The sequence below is a fragment of the Xenopus laevis genome, chromosome 3L (genome assembly GCF_017654675.1).
Source record: "Xenopus laevis strain J_2021 chromosome 3L, Xenopus_laevis_v10.1, whole genome shotgun sequence".
In the NCBI taxonomy this organism is placed as follows: Eukaryota; Metazoa; Chordata; class Amphibia; order Anura; family Pipidae; genus Xenopus; species Xenopus laevis.
In genome coordinates, this window is record NC_054375.1 from 140,400,358 (window position 1) to 140,418,153 (window position 17,796).

Sequence of the window (17,796 nt, forward strand, 5' to 3'; positions counted from 1 at the left end):
ACAACATCTGTCATAGTCAACCTAAAATGGCCATAGATGTGCAGATTATAGCCTATGTCGGACGAACAAACGTGTGTTCCAATCTCCTGACCTGCAACTGACCATTCAGATTAAAATAAAGTAGTAAAGCAAACAAATCACACAATGCTCGGGCCATTAAGTGACCGACCATAATCGTACGAAATTTATGTCCGACAAATAGTAGCGACGGTCTCTGATACATGCAGAGATATTATCGGTAGATGATATAAATCTTTTAACCTGTCCAATTGATAGAACGACCGAGCGACACGGTACGAAAAATGTCAGGTCAATCCACACAAAATTCGTATGAGCCTTCATTCGGTATGATGGTATCTTTGCGTCTATGGCCAGCTTTGTTCCTCTCGTACAAGTTTTATATATGATACTGTGTCTGGTTCTCCATGAGAGGATCTGGTAATGATGAAGCTCTGAACATCAGTGCCAGAATGACGGACACGCCTTGGGTTTTAACATTTCAACTGGCAAGGTTATGCCAGGCCATGGGTTCCTCTTGTGTGCCAGCGCGATCTATGAAGTGGGACTGCCTTTTCTGCCTGCCCAGCATGCTGTGGTGTCTCTTATTTGAAAGGACTCTCATTAATCACTCCTCCTGCTGATTGCTTTGCAGCTCGTTAGAGGCTAAATGTAGCAACCAGTGAGAAAGCCAGTGTTTGAAGCTGCTGCTGAGTGTGATTTATCAGATTGTCAACCAACCTGATATATTTAGTTATCATTCTGTGGAATGGGTAGTGTGCCATAAATATGGTGTAATAATGGCAGTCAATGGAGTCAGTGTGTGAAAAGTTATGTTTTTATTTGAATGTTTTTGTTCTTTGCTAGGGATCTGAGCAAGTCCTTTCTGATGTTATTGCAGAGGGTGGCAATCTCAAGCATAAACAAGCGGGGTTACCAAAGCTGCAGTTAGGGAAGATAGGCAACCAATTCAGGTCAATAAAGCTGGGACAAATAGGGACTTAAGATGGTAGTGCCTAAAATAAATAATACTGTCAATTGTTTTTAATGGGTTTCTCTTTTTAAAACTCCTAGGTCCGTTCTCAAACATGGAGCCTTATTATGGATTCCGTTGTCCCATCTGATAAAGGAAATTACACTTGTATTGTGGAGAACAAGTATGGCACCCTCAACCACACGTACCAGTTGGATGTTGTCGGTAAGTGCTGTTCTTTGTTTATTTGTGATATGGAGGAACCCTTCTACCACTAATTCATTCAAGCTCCATTTCTACTGGTGCTTCTAAAATGGTCAGGCTAAAAACTACTCTGCGCTTCTTGGTTATGGGGCTGTGGCCAAGGGACCAGTACAATCCATTCATAATGCATAAGGCAGTGGTTCCCCAGGGCCTTGATGGATGGGCCTGTTCAAGGTTTAGGGATATGCTCATTTGTTTTCTAGATACTCCTAGAAGCATTCTTGGTGGTAAGTTACAGCAAAATTTGGGGTGAGCACTTCTTTAATGTCTTTGAAATCCTTGGAACTATGGCTAAACGGCCAGTTAAGCAATGTTTGTGATTTTGTTGTGGGCTAAGGAGGGAAGTTCTGGCCAAATGTTGTACCTCAAATGGGTGCTTAATTGAGTGTCTTAAAAATAAGACATAAGGCATAAGGTTTTAGTGTGGAATTATTATATGCACAACCCTTCATTGTTCCACAGTTCTAGCTGTATTGACCTTGGAAAAATGATGCAATTCAGAGATCCTCATTATTCTGAGGACTCTCAGTATATTTTTTTTACTGGGAGTTGCAGAACAATTTGAAGACTTTCATCTTCAAACTGTTCTACGACTTTCAGTGGGAAAAAAAAATACTGTGGACCTAAAAAATAAAAATAGTATTAATCAAGGTTTCATAAGATAAAGTTGGAAGTACTGACCCTGCATCACTTGGCCTCCTTGTTGGATTTGCAATACAATTAACTCGCATGTAAGACTCAAGCCTGGCTCCAGCTTGCGGAGACAAAAAGTCCTTAAGAGTTTTCATGTCTAAACTAATTGAAGAGGAACGGCAGGCGGATGCTAAAGTGCAGCAAGTCTCCGTCCGGAAAGGAAAAAACAAAACAAGCCCTTCTTTGCCCAATATCTAACAGATCGTGAAATTATCCTCCATTTCCTCAAATGAGTAGCCAATTCTCCTCTCAAATATTTCCTCCATGAACATCCGCCTTTAATTATACTACATATTTTCTTTTCTTTGCCTCCCCCCCCCCCAGCCTGCCATTTCCACCTCACAGGCCCTATTAAATTTCAAATATTTCCTGTACACGGGGCACCGTGGGGCCTGCGTTAAGGTGCTGAGTTTATTTATTTTGTCTCCTTGCTTTTCTTCCCCGCTACTCTCATTACATTCTTAACCGACTTGAAAAAAAATGTAATTGGTGTATTGATATGTCTGTTATTCCTTTTAAGCGTGGAGATATATTCACCATAAATAGAGACCATTGCATCATCAGTTTTCCTGATCTGGGATTCATTTCCAGCTCTGGGCCTTTCTTAATTCTAACAATAATACTGGTTGTTTAGCCTAGAAACTCTAGGTAATTGTAACCTTACATAGCTGATGCCTGAGCCATTTTAAGGATAGATTTTTTTCCCCCCCCCCCTTTACTGTAAAGCCTACACAAAGCAATTTAAATTAATGGCGAAAGCCAACCCTTCCTTTCTCTTGATTTACCGGCCAACTCTTTTCATGTACTTAAAGGTATTTCATTTGTTGTTCTCATATAGTAAATAAAATTGCCGTGAATTATTTAGAAGCTGCGTGGAAGCTGTTTTGCCTTCACTCCGCTGAAATGGCAGGATGTAAATGATGGGGGGGGATTTAAATTCCCAAAACTTGCGTGAATAAATCAGACCCTAGAGAAACCTTCACTAATGAGTTATTCATCTGCATCTGTCCATTGAAGTAGTTGGGGAGAAATTCACCTCGGAGATTGGTTGATAAAACATCTTTTTCCTATATCCAATGCTTTTATTGACTAAAATCTTTCTTCTGTAATTAACCGTTTAAGAATGGAAACTAAAAATGATTTGCTCTAAGACGCAAATGTTTGGCCTAGGGGCCCCTCTTTGAGGCGAAGACCCAGGACATGGTCTACAAACCCTGTGTGTGTGTGTTTTTTTTTTTTTTAATCACGACTAATATTCCAAAATTGTGATCACAAGGGGTTGAATACAGCATCAGATGCAAAATAATGTTCTGGTTACAAATATTGGTGATTTGGTTCTCATATTATTATAGTGGTGTAAATAGTGTTAACATAATGTTATAGTGGTGCTCCATCTGTAAATTGTGCTGAATTTGTCCTCTGTATACAGACAAGGTTTGATCAGTCCTTCAGTCCTACAGCTAACACAATAATATAGATGAGCACTATCTGTCAGTTTTGTTGTTGTGTTCCATACCAAGGTTTGGTAAGTGCTAAAGTAAACAACACAATGTTAGAGTAGTGCTCCATCTGGAAATCATGTTGAATTAGGGTGTCATATGACAATAATGTTGAGATGTTGAGCTACATTGACATTTAGTAAAAAAAAAATGACTTGCTTCGCAGAGCGTTCCCCACACCGCCCTATCCTACAAGCCGGTCTCCCAGCAAATACAAGTGTTACTGTGGGAAGCACCGCCGAGTTTTCCTGCAAAGTGTACAGCGACCCCCAGCCTCACATCCAGTGGCTCAGGCACATAGAGATTAACGGCAGTAGAGTGGCCTCGGATGGCTTCCCGTATGTGGAGATCCTCAAGGTAAATACATCTGTTGTCCCATGTGTTGTTTGCCTCCCTGGAAGGTGAGACACTCCTTCTGTTACAGTGACGCTTATTTTCCCTTCCTTTTGTTGTTTTTTTTTTAAATCCATCGATGACGCCCTGAGAGGACAGAGTTGCAAACAGATGCAGTGTGCTGCCTCTCCTGAATGTAATTAACAATTAGTGCATTATTTATTAACCAGGGTGCTGCTAAATATAGCCGCCGACACAAACACGTCCTTGCTGCTTTCTGGTTTTGATCTTCAAGCAAAGGATAGGTAGATAGTTGCTGTTGGTCTCCCTTTGGACTCTCTCCCTGTATCTAGAGATACCTTTAGGTGGCCATAGACATAACAATTACTATCTTTCTTGGAAAACATCTTTCCAAGAAAGATCGTTCGTATCAATACACACGTGAAGAGCTGAATCGTCTGATATACGTATAGAAACATTAGAATTCTACCTGTATCTGACGATTCAGCACTAACAACGGCCGATGTTTGGGTGACTTCAAAGGCACTCAATCAAAATTTTCCGTCCAGCCCAATCACAGAGCCGACCAATTTCCAAGGCATATCCAGTCAGCTCTTTTCCCAACATACACGCACCGAATATCGCACAAAAATTTGTTATATACGATATTATCTGTGCATCTATGGCCACCTATACAATCAGAATCTTCTCTAAAGAGGAGCAAGTGCACTTTTATGTGTGGAGGGGGTGGAGTTATGACATTTCATGTGCTCCACAGGTTTCCTCCATTTCTGGAGCGGAGGCACAAAGAAGGGTATACAGTAAGGCAAAAGGCTGCTGAACCTGTGACCAGGTTTCAGGTTGGATTTCTTTGATTGCAGGTCCTAAATTTTTTTTGTTTTTTATAAAAACCTATGTCGAATATTTTTCCTGCATTTTAGCCAAAGGGGGTGCCATAGCTGGCACCAGTGCCTACTCTAATGCAATAAACAGATTTATAAAATTGGGCTTCAAAGCATTTTGACAAATGTTAACATCTACAAACCTTGGTAGGTCCAGGTCTGACTACCTGGAGTTTGTCAAAGTGTCTAGAGATTATGTTGTTGCCTGGTCAAAGAGTGTTCTTAGCGACCAATCATTAAAAAGAAGACTGTCTGACTGAGTTGCCAGAACAGGGCAAAAGGATTGCCAATGTTTTCAGTTTTGATAAATTCATATATATCTTTGTAATTAGACTTTAAATGGTGCAATTGTACATACAGCCTAATATACCAGACCTGTCATAGTGCAGATACATGAGTCTGGTCTCATACTAACACAGGGCAAATATTGCTACAGTTCATTAAACCTTCATGTCTCCAAAGTTGCATCCTGAAGTTCCATATACTGTATTTTTGATCAGCCTTCTCCCTAGTGTCAGTGACACTGCACATGCTCAGTGTGCTCTGAGCTGCTCTGATCTCATCAGCAAGAGTAGTTATTAATACATTATGGAACAAACTTTGGAGGCATCAGCCTTCTTGCAGAGGGTTCTTGTGTATAGAGGTTGCTACACTAGCTCTGAACATTTGGTGCACAATATGTGCCTTGTTGGGCTGTAGTTGTCCTTTAGCATTGGCAACTCTTGGCACAATAGACTTAAATAAATCTCCACAGAGGCATTTATGTGATGTTTGTGTTATGTTCCTCTTTTCCCTTTGTCATTTTGATTCCCTCCTGTTATCGGTTTGTTTCAGCACTCTGGGATTAATAGCTCAGACGCAGAAGTTTTGACCCTTTACAATGTGACTGAGGCAGAGAGTGGGGAATACATATGTAAAGTGTCCAATTATATTGGTGAGGCCAATCAGTCTGCGTGGCTTACCGTCACCAGACCCGTGACAAAAGGTAAAATCGGTGGCACCTCCTGGAAAAAAAAACTGGTTTTGGGACAATATCTCTGCCAGACTCTTGGACAGAAACAATTATATTTCTTCCCTTTTTTAATGTGCTTTTATTTCCATGGAAAAATACTTGGTGTGTGAGGCCGAGTTTAGTTTCATCATTCTGTTTCTGCTTCGTACTAATATTCGTTCTTTTATTTCTAACTTGTTCTTTCATTCTGTATTATTGTTCCCTCCTTGTTTTACACTCTTGCGGGATTCTTACCTTCTCAACCACTTATGATATTGATTTTTCGGTCATGTTTCTTTCAAACGGAGATGACCAGAAATAATGAAAAGATTATTTTTTAAAGGGTAACCGAAGCACCAAAACAACTTTGATTGTATCAGTTACTTTTAGGTCATAGGGCTAGTGTTCCGCTTCTCACTGCTAGCAGACTGGTAGGACAGGAGATATGACCCCAACACAGCTTAATTTACCATCTCCGTTTCAGCAGCACAACATCCATCTCATGCTCTTATGCAGTGTATGAGCATGAAGCACCTTACTTCTCTAAGTGTACTGAATGTGAACTGTCTTAGGCAAAGAGAAGAAGGGCCACTGCAGAGCAGCCATGTAAGGCTGTAGGGCCGTCATTCATTTAGTATATGAATGAGAAGCAGAGCAGCCCTATGTCAGTAGAAGTAATTCATGCATATAGAAGTCAACACATATCTTATATTCTTATGTCTGGGCTTCAGTTTTAAGTTCCTATTTGTTTTCAATTTGAGGATTATTTGTTATATGAAACACACCATGAGACAACAAGATGTGCTCTAAAAATAAAGTGTATCCAAAGCATCTGCAAAATGTGGTTAAATTATCCACTTCAAGTGACTTCTGCTATATCTTCCAATAGATTATCCACCAGGAATTACAATAGGACCTAGCACATACATGAAGGGTACTGGAGATGTCCTTGGTACTTCTCTGCTCATTGTAATCTACCCCAATCCATTTAAATGTTCTTTTATTTAACATCTCTGGTCCTCACAGTTTCCTCTATGCTAACTCTTTTCTTCAGCAGATTCCTTTTCTCTGACCTAATTCTCTTCTTCCCCACCTCCTCTTGAAATTAAACCAGGCTTATCCACCAGGTCTCATTTTTCCATGTTGTCATTCTCTAGCATGTTCCAATGGGCAGGAGGTCTCGATTTTCTTTTTTGGTGACGGGTTTAACCAAGGTAGCTTCTCCGTAGGTGAAACTTGATGGAAGAAGCTATCGTAAATCTTCTAACCAGGTTTCTTGCAATGGTTTCATTTCTTTATACCTTGGGACCTCTGGTTCCAAGGCAGTACCTGCCCTCTGCTCTTCTGGTTTCTGATGGCTTTTCCTCCCTCTACGATGCTCTTATCTGTAGACTGCAGGAGTCAACACCTCGGACAAGGATATGGAGGTTCTCCACCTGAGAAATGTTACTTTTGAGGATGCTGGCCAGTATACCTGCTTGGCCGCTAACTCCATTGGGATCTCTCATCATTCTGCATGGTTGACCGTTCTTGAAGGTATATATGGTTCTGTTCTGTCCTATCTGACTATACTTCTAAACATTCCATGCATTTCAGAGGCAAAAGATGCCTACAGAGCAAACACATATAACCACTCTAATGAGAAATTATTTTATCACAAGTGGTCAGTTTAGAGTTTGGGTATTAGAACAAACTTAGGCATTAATGAAAAAATATAAATAAAAATGATACTGGTATAGATGATAGGGTCACATGTAAAATACAGAGTGCTTCGTTATGTATTTTGTACATAACTTGAGTTGCCACTCGGTTGGTATCTTCTGCAGAAAATGGAGTAACCTTAAACACAAATGACTAAAACATATTTTCCCATTAAAGGCTAGAGTGAAAACATGGAGCATCCTCTGTTATTTTTGCCATTTACCCAGCTCCTGAAATGCTAAGACGCTTGAAAGGGAAGACAATTAAGAAACATAATAAATCCACAAAATATGCAGAAGCAAAGCAGAGAGGAAATTCCCTGCTATCTTAATGAGCCTTTTCCTATTAAAGAAGAATCTTAAGTATAATCACTCACTTGGGATCTCAGTATAATTATACACAGTTGGCATACTGTTTTAACATACCACCTTCAATCAAATCGGGAATAGCCTAGCGGAAACAGGAAATTATGTTTCAGTGACAATAACCTTGAAGGAAGCTACAAAAATATACACAGATTATTTATAATATTAGTACATACAGGGCAAATAACTTCTTGCACAACCCAAACTCCCCAGGGATGCTGGGAATTCTTAATAGCTGACTAGTTTTGTCTATAGACAAACTTTTGGGCATGTGCTAAATTTGCTGTTGAGGCTTTGTAGAATATGGCCTTTTTGTTTAGTTTTGCTGGTAGAGATTACAGTCTAATTCCAATTAAAATTAATCTAGGTTCTAATGCCCTAATTATTTTAATATAAGAATAAACCCAAACTGGCTTAACCACCCCATAGTAGGTTACCAGCCATTTCCTCTGCCATAGGGCTTAGTGAACTTCATTATAACCACTTGTACATCACACACTTAGGTTTGCTCTAACGGCTGAAGACTATGTCCATGTGGAATGCATGTACTGTTAAGACTTTCCGGTTGCTCTGTTGTTTCATTTGAGAAAGGGTTATTCATTAAAACAAAGTTGACTTTTCCTATGTTGTAGATTGTCCCTCTCCTCCTCCTAATGGTTTATATGTGGAAAATAGGGTGGTAAGGTTCCAAAGTTCCATAGTTAAATCGGGTTGAAAAAAGACCAAAGTTCATCAAGTTCAACCCCTCCAAATGAAACCCAACATCCATAAATATACACACTCAACCGGACACCTCCATAAACTCACATACATTTATATATACCCATATATATACTAACTTTATACTAACTAGGTTACCAGACCATGTGAAATATCCAGGGCACCTCTATAAAATCTGGCTAGGACTGCACTGATTACATTTCATTTGAATCAATTAATTTGCAATCAGCAACATGTGCCTGGTTCTTCAGAAGATCTGGTAGCCTTAAGGTGGCCATAGACGTGCAGATTTACCTTCATATCCGACGAAGGATCTTTCGGTGCCATCTCCCGACCTGACACTAACCTTTCAGATCAAATAAAGTAGTAAAAGAACAGATCAGACGATGTTCTGCCCCTGACAGCAATCGTAAGAAAGTTATGTTCGACAAAAGCTGGAGACAGTCTCTCACTGATATTGTCAGATCAGCAATACATGCAGAGATATTATCGGTAACCGACAGAAATTGTCTAACCTGACTGATCAACTGAACGACCGATCGCCATCTCACAAAAAATGTTGGGACACTCCACACACGGCCCGAAAATCATTTGAGACTCATACGATCAAATCTTAGCGTCTTTGGCCAGCTTTATGGTAATGAAACCATTAAGTGAGACCATGGCTACTTGGATACAACTGCACACTGAGCCAGTAACACCTTTATAAAAACTCTAGGAAACTAAAGCAAAAGAAAAATCAAACTATTCCATAGTAGGCAGGGCCTGTCAGGCCTGTTGGGATATTGGGGAATATCATGGTGTTCCCTCATTCCTTCATGCCAAATCTGTTCCATTGAAGCTTTCACTGTGCTTAATGCTTGCCTTTCTCTACAATGTGCAGAGCACTCCCATAATGCCCCAGTTCAACATTTGTCATAACTTAGGTTCATACTTTCTACAACATATGAAACGTCAGCTCCTATTTCCCAATTGAAGGGAACATTTTTATATATATATTTATTTTTTCTTGTAAAATTTCCCTTTCAGTATTTGGCCAGAGCACCGGAAATGTATCTGTTCTTTTTTTTTTTTCTTCCTTGCTGGGGTATCTGGGCTTTTCTTTTTGCACACGACCTTTCGTTTTTGTGGGTGTGTGTGTGCGAGTAGGTACTGTAACGTAAATATATGGCAAGTTATGTTCTCTCTGTAGCCATATATTTGTTTTCCTGTAGTCTTCTTGATAATTGCCAATTTAGGGGTGTGTTTGTGTATATGGCAAAACACCTTTGGCAATTATTTGTAACTTTTTCTGTTCAAAAACATAGCTTTTGAACAATTTTGACTCTGAGGATTTCGCAGTTTTGGGAGGGAGGAGATTATTAAATGTGTGCTTTATGCCTTTATTTGCTCTTTTTATATCAAATGCATCCCAATAGTCACGTTTGTTGTATATTATTGTGTATACTATTATTATGGATTTATGAACGAGTGCATTAGCTATTTGCATGCGTATATAATGCTGTGAGTGTGTATTACTACTTATGCACTGGTGGCCACATACATGTGTATATGACAAAATATAACTGCACTTCGTACATATTGTTTTATTAACCTTCACTTTCTCGTGTACACGAGTGCAGTTGAGGACGATAAACCCGCACTTCTGGCCTCCCCTTTACAACTGGAGATTATCATCTACTGCACGGGGGCTGCCTTTGTGTCCGCCATGGTGGTCACCATCATTATCTTTAAAATGAAGCACCCGTCGAAGAAGTCGGACTTCAACAGCCAGCTGGCTGTGCACAAGCTCGCCAAGAGCATCCCGCTGCGCAGACAGGTAACAGAAAGTATTTAGGGGGTTTCCATTTCCTACTTGCGCGTTTTAGAGAGGATGTTAATTGGCAACTTTTTTTATTTTTTTAATCTCTCTTTTCTAAAATAAAAATCCACTTCTGATAAAACAACATGCTGTACATTTTTTATCTGCTCAGTTGGTTAATCCTATTAAGGGTTTCAAAATCCCATAGTGATGTAAACAGTGTTTTTCAGTTAGGATCTATCTGTGCTAAAGATAGGGACAATCTCTGCCATAAAGCATTTATCTGACAATTTGTTTTTTTGGAATCCATAATATATATATCTATAATATGGCTCTATTTAATAGCTGTGCCCTTGTCGCATACCTATGCACATGAAGGCATGTAAATATGCCCTCCTAGCTCCCTTCATTGCTATCTTTCCCCTATATACAATGGGGCAGATGACAAATTTCACAAACATTGATATTGTGCATCAGCTAGGACCACACTAGACCTCCTACAGTGCTGGCAGACACGTGATCTGCAGCACCCATTGTTTATACCCTCTCATTTTATGGCTTACAAGGCAAAATTGGGGGTTCTGTGCCCACAGAACCAGCTGTTTTTCAGCTACTTGTGATTTTGGATAAACGTGCAAATTACTGATCGTTTCAGAATTCTCACCTGTTGGTGACAGCTGACTGGTGGGTGGCTTCTGTTCTCCAGAAGAGTGGCCAAACATTGATGAACTTAATGTGTTATGGAGATCACCTTGCTTATTACAAGCAACATGGCAGCCAAAGGAATGCTCTTTGTTTTTTTACATAACTGTTGAAAAGCCAAAACTACAGAACGAGAGCGCATTCATCCTTATCCACAAAACATGGCCACACCGATGATATTTCACTAAAGATAATTTAGTAGTTTGAGGAATGATCCACTAAACACCCAGCAGGTAGATGCCCCCCTGAATACATCCTCTCAGAGCATAGTCAAAGCTGCTCTGCGTTTGTGTTCATAAGGTAACCCACCTCTTACTTCTGGAACAGGTTTCAGGGGACTCCAACTCATCAATGCACTCTGGAGTGATATTGGTTAGGCCTTCGCGCCTTTCTTCCAGTGGGACACCCATGTTGTCTGGAGTCTCGGAATATGAGCTTCCGGAAGATCCACGATGGGAAGTGGCAAGGGACAGGTGAGGGGACTGCACACAATGTCACGTTTTAGACCCAACTTCATCTAAGCAAAGACTCAAGTACTGATAACCAATGTTGTGTCTCTACATAGGCTGATCCTTGGGAAACCTCTCGGAGAAGGCTGCTTTGGGCAGGTAGTAATGGCGGAGGCTATAGGCCTGGACAAGGAGAAGCCTAACCGAGTAACAAAAGTCGCCTTGAAGATGCTGAAGTGTGAGTTGCCTTTATGAAAAGTGAACGGATGCTAACTAATTTGTTTCTTAATATACTTTTTTAAAAGGGGTTGTTTTGGAAATCTTGTTTATACATATTGGTTTTACCAGTGTACTAATTTGACTGCATATCACATTTAATCTTTAATGGCTTCTCAAGGCTTCCCGTGTTCTTTTAAAAGACAATAAATCCAATCCAATACCAGTCTTGCTAAGTAAAAGCCAATGTGCAAGGCTGGGACAATATGGAGTGAATAGTACAGATGAGATTGTTGTGTCAGTACATGGGGAGGTAGAAGACTGGAGTGACTTGAGGGGTTTAAGATGGTGAATCTTTAAGATAAGTATAGTTATCATTACATAATGTTGTTATTTATCTCCATTTAGCTGATGCAAATGAAAAGGACCTGTCTGATCTGATTTCCGAGATGGAAATGATGAAAATGATTGGAAAACACAAAAATATCATTAATTTACTTGGTGCCTGCACCCAGGACGGTGAGTTCCTTCAGATTGCATAAACTAGTTATTACAATAGCTGTTCCCAGAGCACTACTTCTACCAGGGTACGGTCAGTTACCTATTACACTAGTTTTACACTGAACTACATCAGCCAGTTGAACAATTTATGATTTTCGAGAAGTATTGTGTTTGGCATGTTCACTTTAAAAATGACAGTTTGGTAAAGCCTAATACAAATTATATGACTTTAACTGTTTTGACCACTAGAGGCCACTGTTTTACATTAGCGCTTATGGATAAAATGAAACCTATACTTACAAATATGGCTGCTCACTTTTATAAAAATAAACACATTACAGAGGTAAATATAAATTCCTGGGCAGAATATCCTATACTAAGAAATTTTACTTTGCATTCATGGAATAATCAAAAGTCCATTCACCCTGCTTTTATATCATTGTATTATGTCCCTTTAAAGCAAACTTCTCATATTTGATATTGCTTGTTTTTTCCCAGAAATTCTCCCAAAAAATCCAAAGCGTTTTGGTGGTTTCCTTTTTTTTTTTTTGCACATGGTTCACTAGGAATCTTAAATGTACATATTGCTATAGAGGAATTATCATTATATTCACTAATTACAATCTCCGTCTCTGTTCAGGTCCACTCTATGTAATTGTCGAATATGCTTCCAAGGGGAACCTGAGAGAGTACTTACGGGCCAGACGCCCGCCGGGCATGGAGTACTGCTACAACCCTATGTGTGCCCCCGATCAGCTGCTTTCCTTCAAAGATCTGGTGTCGTGTGCTTACCAGGTAGCACGTGGGATGGAATACCTCGCCTCTAAAAAGGTATTGGTTCTTCTGCTGTAGCCTCTTCTCTAAAGACCTGAAATAAAAACGTCAGCAATATTATGAACATCCTATTCTCGCTATTCTGTAACATAGTAAGTTAGGTTGAAAAAAGACACACGTCCATCAAGTTCAACCTCTTACGTCTATATATAACCTGTCTAACTGCCAGTTGATCCAGAGGAAGGCAAAAAAAACATTTGAAGCCTCTCCAATTTGCCTCAGAGGGGAAAAAATTCCTTCCTGACTCGAAGATGGCAATGGGACCAGTCCCTGGATCAACTAGTACTATGAGCTATCTTCCATAACCCTGTATTCCCTCACTTGCTAAACACTATCCAACTCTTTCTTAAAGCTATCTAATGTATCAGCCTGTACCACTGATTCAGGGAGAGAATTTTACATGTTCACATCTCTCACTGTAGAAAAAACACCTTCCCAATATTAAGACGCAACCTCCTTCCTTCTAATGGCAATGGGTGCCCTCTCGTCACCTTCAAAAAATATTTCTGTACAGATCAGAGATTTTAGTAATTCACAAAATCATTCTTCTTATGACTCGTTTAAGTTTTAATTTGAAAATCCCCCCCAACATAGCCCTAATTATTGAATGGCCTTCCCCCCCACAGTGCATCCACAGAGACCTGGCTGCAAGGAATGTTTTAGTAACGGAAGACAACGTAATGAAGATTGCCGATTTCGGCTTAGCCCGTGATATCCATCACATTGACTATTACAAGAAGACCACAAATGTGAGTACTTGACAGAAACCACAGTCCTACCTAGTGCAGGTATGAGAAGCAGTCAAATGAATTTATCCGCTGCCTTGGGAGTGGCTAGGGTCCCCAATATCTAGTAGGTACAGATTTTTGTATCCACCATGAGGTGCATCACCCAATCAGATCGGGGGGCAGAATTGCTGGTTGAATCCTGCCGGGGATCACTTAGGAGCTCCTGTATGACAGGAATTTAAAGAAACTGTGATTTTTCTCAAATGATGACAATGAATTTCTTTTAGGGTCGACTGCCTGTAAAATGGATGGCCCCGGAAGCCCTGTTTGACCGGATTTACACTCATCAGAGTGATGTGTGAGTATCATTAAATATGTGTTTTCTATGTGCCTGAGACTGATTGGCCAAAATGGATTGTGTTTGTTGGTGTAATTCAGTCAACGAAGTGCAGATGTACACCTGGTCCCTTTTTTAACGTTCACGGTGCATGGGGCATAGGAGGACGGCACCTCCAGCAAGTGAAACAAAATAGAGTACTCCAGCACACGTAATCTGCTCAAGGGTTATTACCCGTGTTTAATGTCAAGCCTGTTTGGTTTGACATTAAACACGGGTAATAACCCTTGAGCAGATTACGTGTGCTGGAGTACTCTATTTTATTTGTTGGTGTAAAACACACACCAGAGATTGCACAGCTCGGATGGAATTATATTGAAATATGCAAAGTACTTGTAGGAGAGTGTCCAGCCAAGGGTTTTTTAGGCTCTTCAACTTCAATCCACAGTGGTACCACATACGCTGTTGCCTTTCAAACCTTTATTTTTGTGATGCAAACCTTTATAAATATAATGGTAGTTCTTAACCTGTGGGGCAGGTCCCAATTATTATTGGTCCCAGTATTATTTCCTTGCTAGTGTGGAGCTCACTGATTGGATCATTAGTCCCACCTCCTGGCAATGGATACTTTTACACACTTACAAAAACAAACATCTTTGCAAGTTCTTTCCAGGAAAGAACGTGTTTTATTTACTTAAATGCATAAAAGTATATCCGCATTGGCACAGTGCATTTAAACAACTACTGACGCGTTTCGTGCCCGCATACTCTGAGGAAGTACCAGGAAATGGGAGCACGAAACACGTCAGTAGTTGTTAAAAGCACGTCGGCATTGGTTCTGTGCATTTAATGTATTGAAGTAAATAAAAGATTTGAAGAATGTATTAATTCCTTCAAAAATGTGTCAGAGATGTCCGTTTTTGTGCGTGTCTAGTGTGGCACCCCATATTCCCCGTTTTGGGAAGTAACGAGCTGACAAACTGTTTTCATATAGTGGGACAAGTATTCTCTGTTTGGAAGCACTTTATAATAAAATGTTGGTGACATCCAAAGTGGTCAGCAGAGTATGTGGGCCATAAAATTCTTTTCAAAAACCACATCTGGTTCGCCGGCCTCCCAGTTGGATGGCCCTGAGCTAGAAAGCTAAAAAGATGGCTTTTGTTCTTCTAATCGTTTTGGTAGGACGACTGCAGTTGTGCCCTCTTAACCTCTGCCTTTTGTATTTCAGCTGGTCGTTTGGCGTGCTGCTGTGGGAGATTTTCACACTTGGGGGCTCTCCGTACCCTGGTGTCCCTATGGAAGAGCTCTTTAAGTTACTTAAGGAAGGGCACAGAATGGATAAACCCACTAACTGCACCAACGAGTTGTAAGTACTGATTAATGTTAAAGTGAACTATTAGAATGTTATATAATCACCTGTTCTAAGGAATTTTTCAGTTGGTCTTCAATATTTCTTTTAGAATTTTTTTTATTATTTCTTTTTTCAGCTTTCAAATGAGGGTCACTGACCCCATCTAAAAACCAAACCCTCTGTAAGGCTACACATTTATTGTTATTGCTACTTTTTATTACTCTCCTTTCTATTTGGGTCCTCTCCTTTCATATTCCATTTTTTTTATTTGAATCAATGCAGGGTTGTTAGGGTAATTTGGCCCCTTAGCAACCAGATTGCTAAAACTGCAAACTGGAGAGCTGCTGAATAAAAATGTAAATAACTCAAAAGCCACAAATAATAAAACATGAAAACCAATTGCAAATTGTCTCAGAATATCACTCTCTACTTCATACTAAAAGTTAACTCAAAGGGGAAAGACCCCTTTAATGCTTTTTAGCTTGTATCCTAATAACCACTGCTTGTGCCTCCTTATAATGTTCTCCGACAACGTTGCTCTAGTGTCCAATGAAATTTAATTTAAGCTCTTTTTCTGCAGGTATATGATGATGAAGGACTGTTGGCATGCCATGCCATCTCAAAGACCAACATTCAATCAGCTGGTTGAGGATCTTGACCGAATTCTTGCTCTGAGTTCCAATCAGGTACGTTTTTACTATGCAAGAATAAATACTATAGTATATTCTTCTAATTTTACTGAACACTGCTGTATGTTGCCCAGATGTTATGGTCACTTACAATTTTCTGTAGGGTAATTGTCTCCTCTTTCTCTCTTCAGGAGTATCTTGATCTTTCCATGCCAGTCAATCAGTATTCTCCATGTTTCCCAGACACTCGAAGTTCCACGTGTTCTTCAGGCGAGGACTCCGTGTTCTCTCACGACCCCCTCCCCGATGAGCCCTGCCTTCCCAAATACTCCAATGGTGGACTAAAAAAACGCTGACCTTGGGGGTTCTTTTGGGGTTCTTCTCCATAAATTCCATTTGAAGGACATTTTGTTTCAAGCATTCCAGAAATGCCACAAGTTCCTCAGAAGCACGGTACAATTCCACTCCTACATCTTCAGCCTTATTCCTTACCACATGCCTTTTATAGGAGGTACTTTTTTTTGGTTGTGGTTGAAACCAAAACCAATCTTCCTAACGTTGACCCGCAGCCAGTGCACTTTCTAAAACTCAACAAGTGTCAAGATCTGCGCCATGTGATGTTGGCAATGTCATGGGAACTTATGAAGTAGAAAGGATGCCAACTCTTTTGATATTCCTCAATTTTATGAGATTTTATTTTCTTGACCTCATCGAAGTATCAACACGTGACTTGTGTCCATAACCTTCTCGAACACTCCAGACTACCTTTTTAAGACACTTTTTCCACTTTTATTTTGGCTTTGTCTGCACTGTCTGAGCTTAAGACGTAATATCAGCTTTTGGTGGAAAATATTCATGGACAACACCTCCTTCCTACAACTCCTTGTAGCTAGGTTAGGCTTTCTGCTTTCTCCGAAGAAGCCGATACTTCTCCATATTCCAATGCAAGAGGTGCTGTTGCTTGAACTGAAGGAAGACCTCATTATAAGCTACATAACATCTCTGCTTCCTGAATGTTTATTATGTACAAGGTGGATTCTCATAAGTCTTAATTGAGCAAGAACCTGAATAAAGGCACAAGATATGGACTGTGCCATTGTGCAAAGTGATTTTATTCAGGAATTTTTGTGGTCAGTTAATGGTACGATCAATATGGCAGTTGACCTGCAACGTGTTTACTAGAGGTTTGACTGAAGGCATGTGTTTCAGTGAAAGCCCCATATAAAGTCAGCTTGAGGCTTTATCTCAACCCTAAGGACCATGTTAGATTGTCCAGAAAACATGGTAAATAGTCAGATTTTATCCTAATAAAAAATGGGCCGGGCGGGGAATCCAATAACGCTTTCCTTTTGTATATAGCTAGAAAATGTATAAATATGAATTATATATTTACATGTCTTTTTAAGAAAAAAAAAGTTACAAAATATATACCAGGTCAGTAGTAAAGTGGCTGGTAGTTGACAGTTGCTATAAAAAAATATCTTATATTTTGCTATGTTTTCAGTTTGTATTTTTTTAAATTATGTTCTAAAACTTTCTTATTCCCGGTACAAGTCCCTAAATAAAGAGAATTGGCTTCAGTTGACGTAACTTTTCTGTATGCTTGTAAGTGTTGTTGCCTGTGGGTGCAGGCAGATCTACTTCACTATTAAATGGATGCCATACAGAGTAATCTAGGATAAGGACAAAAAAAACAAAGAATTTAGGTTTAAAGGACTTAACCCACCACAGCACCTTTTACCTGTTAGAATTGTATGCTGCGACCCTCGTCCCTTTCTGCATGTGTGGTGGGTTAATATTGCCCAAAGTT

The 17,796-nt window shown here is 39.9% G+C and overlaps 1 protein-coding gene across 3 annotated transcripts in view; it reads left to right on the top strand.

Moving 5' to 3' along the window:
* fgfr1.L (fibroblast growth factor receptor 1 L homeolog) overlaps positions 1 to 17,571 on the top strand; it is a 50,013-nt gene extending 32,442 nt beyond the window's left edge. Inside the window, exons 6-18 of one of the 3 annotated variants that reach the window (XM_018250858.2) lie at positions 1,072 to 1,195; positions 3,593 to 3,783; positions 7,044 to 7,188; positions 10,061 to 10,257; positions 11,269 to 11,414; positions 11,507 to 11,628; positions 12,015 to 12,125; positions 12,748 to 12,938; positions 13,568 to 13,690; positions 13,957 to 14,027; positions 15,235 to 15,372; positions 15,938 to 16,043; positions 16,178 to 17,566. In XM_018250858.2, coding sequence (XP_018106347.1) covers positions 1,072 to 1,195; positions 3,593 to 3,783; positions 7,044 to 7,188; positions 10,061 to 10,257; positions 11,269 to 11,414; positions 11,507 to 11,628; positions 12,015 to 12,125; positions 12,748 to 12,938; positions 13,568 to 13,690; positions 13,957 to 14,027; positions 15,235 to 15,372; positions 15,938 to 16,043; positions 16,178 to 16,342 — 1,830 coding nt within the window. In that variant the 3' untranslated portion in view covers positions 16,343 to 17,566. 3 annotated transcript variants of the gene reach the window in all.
* The last annotated feature ends 225 nt before the right edge of the window (positions 17,572 to 17,796 follow it).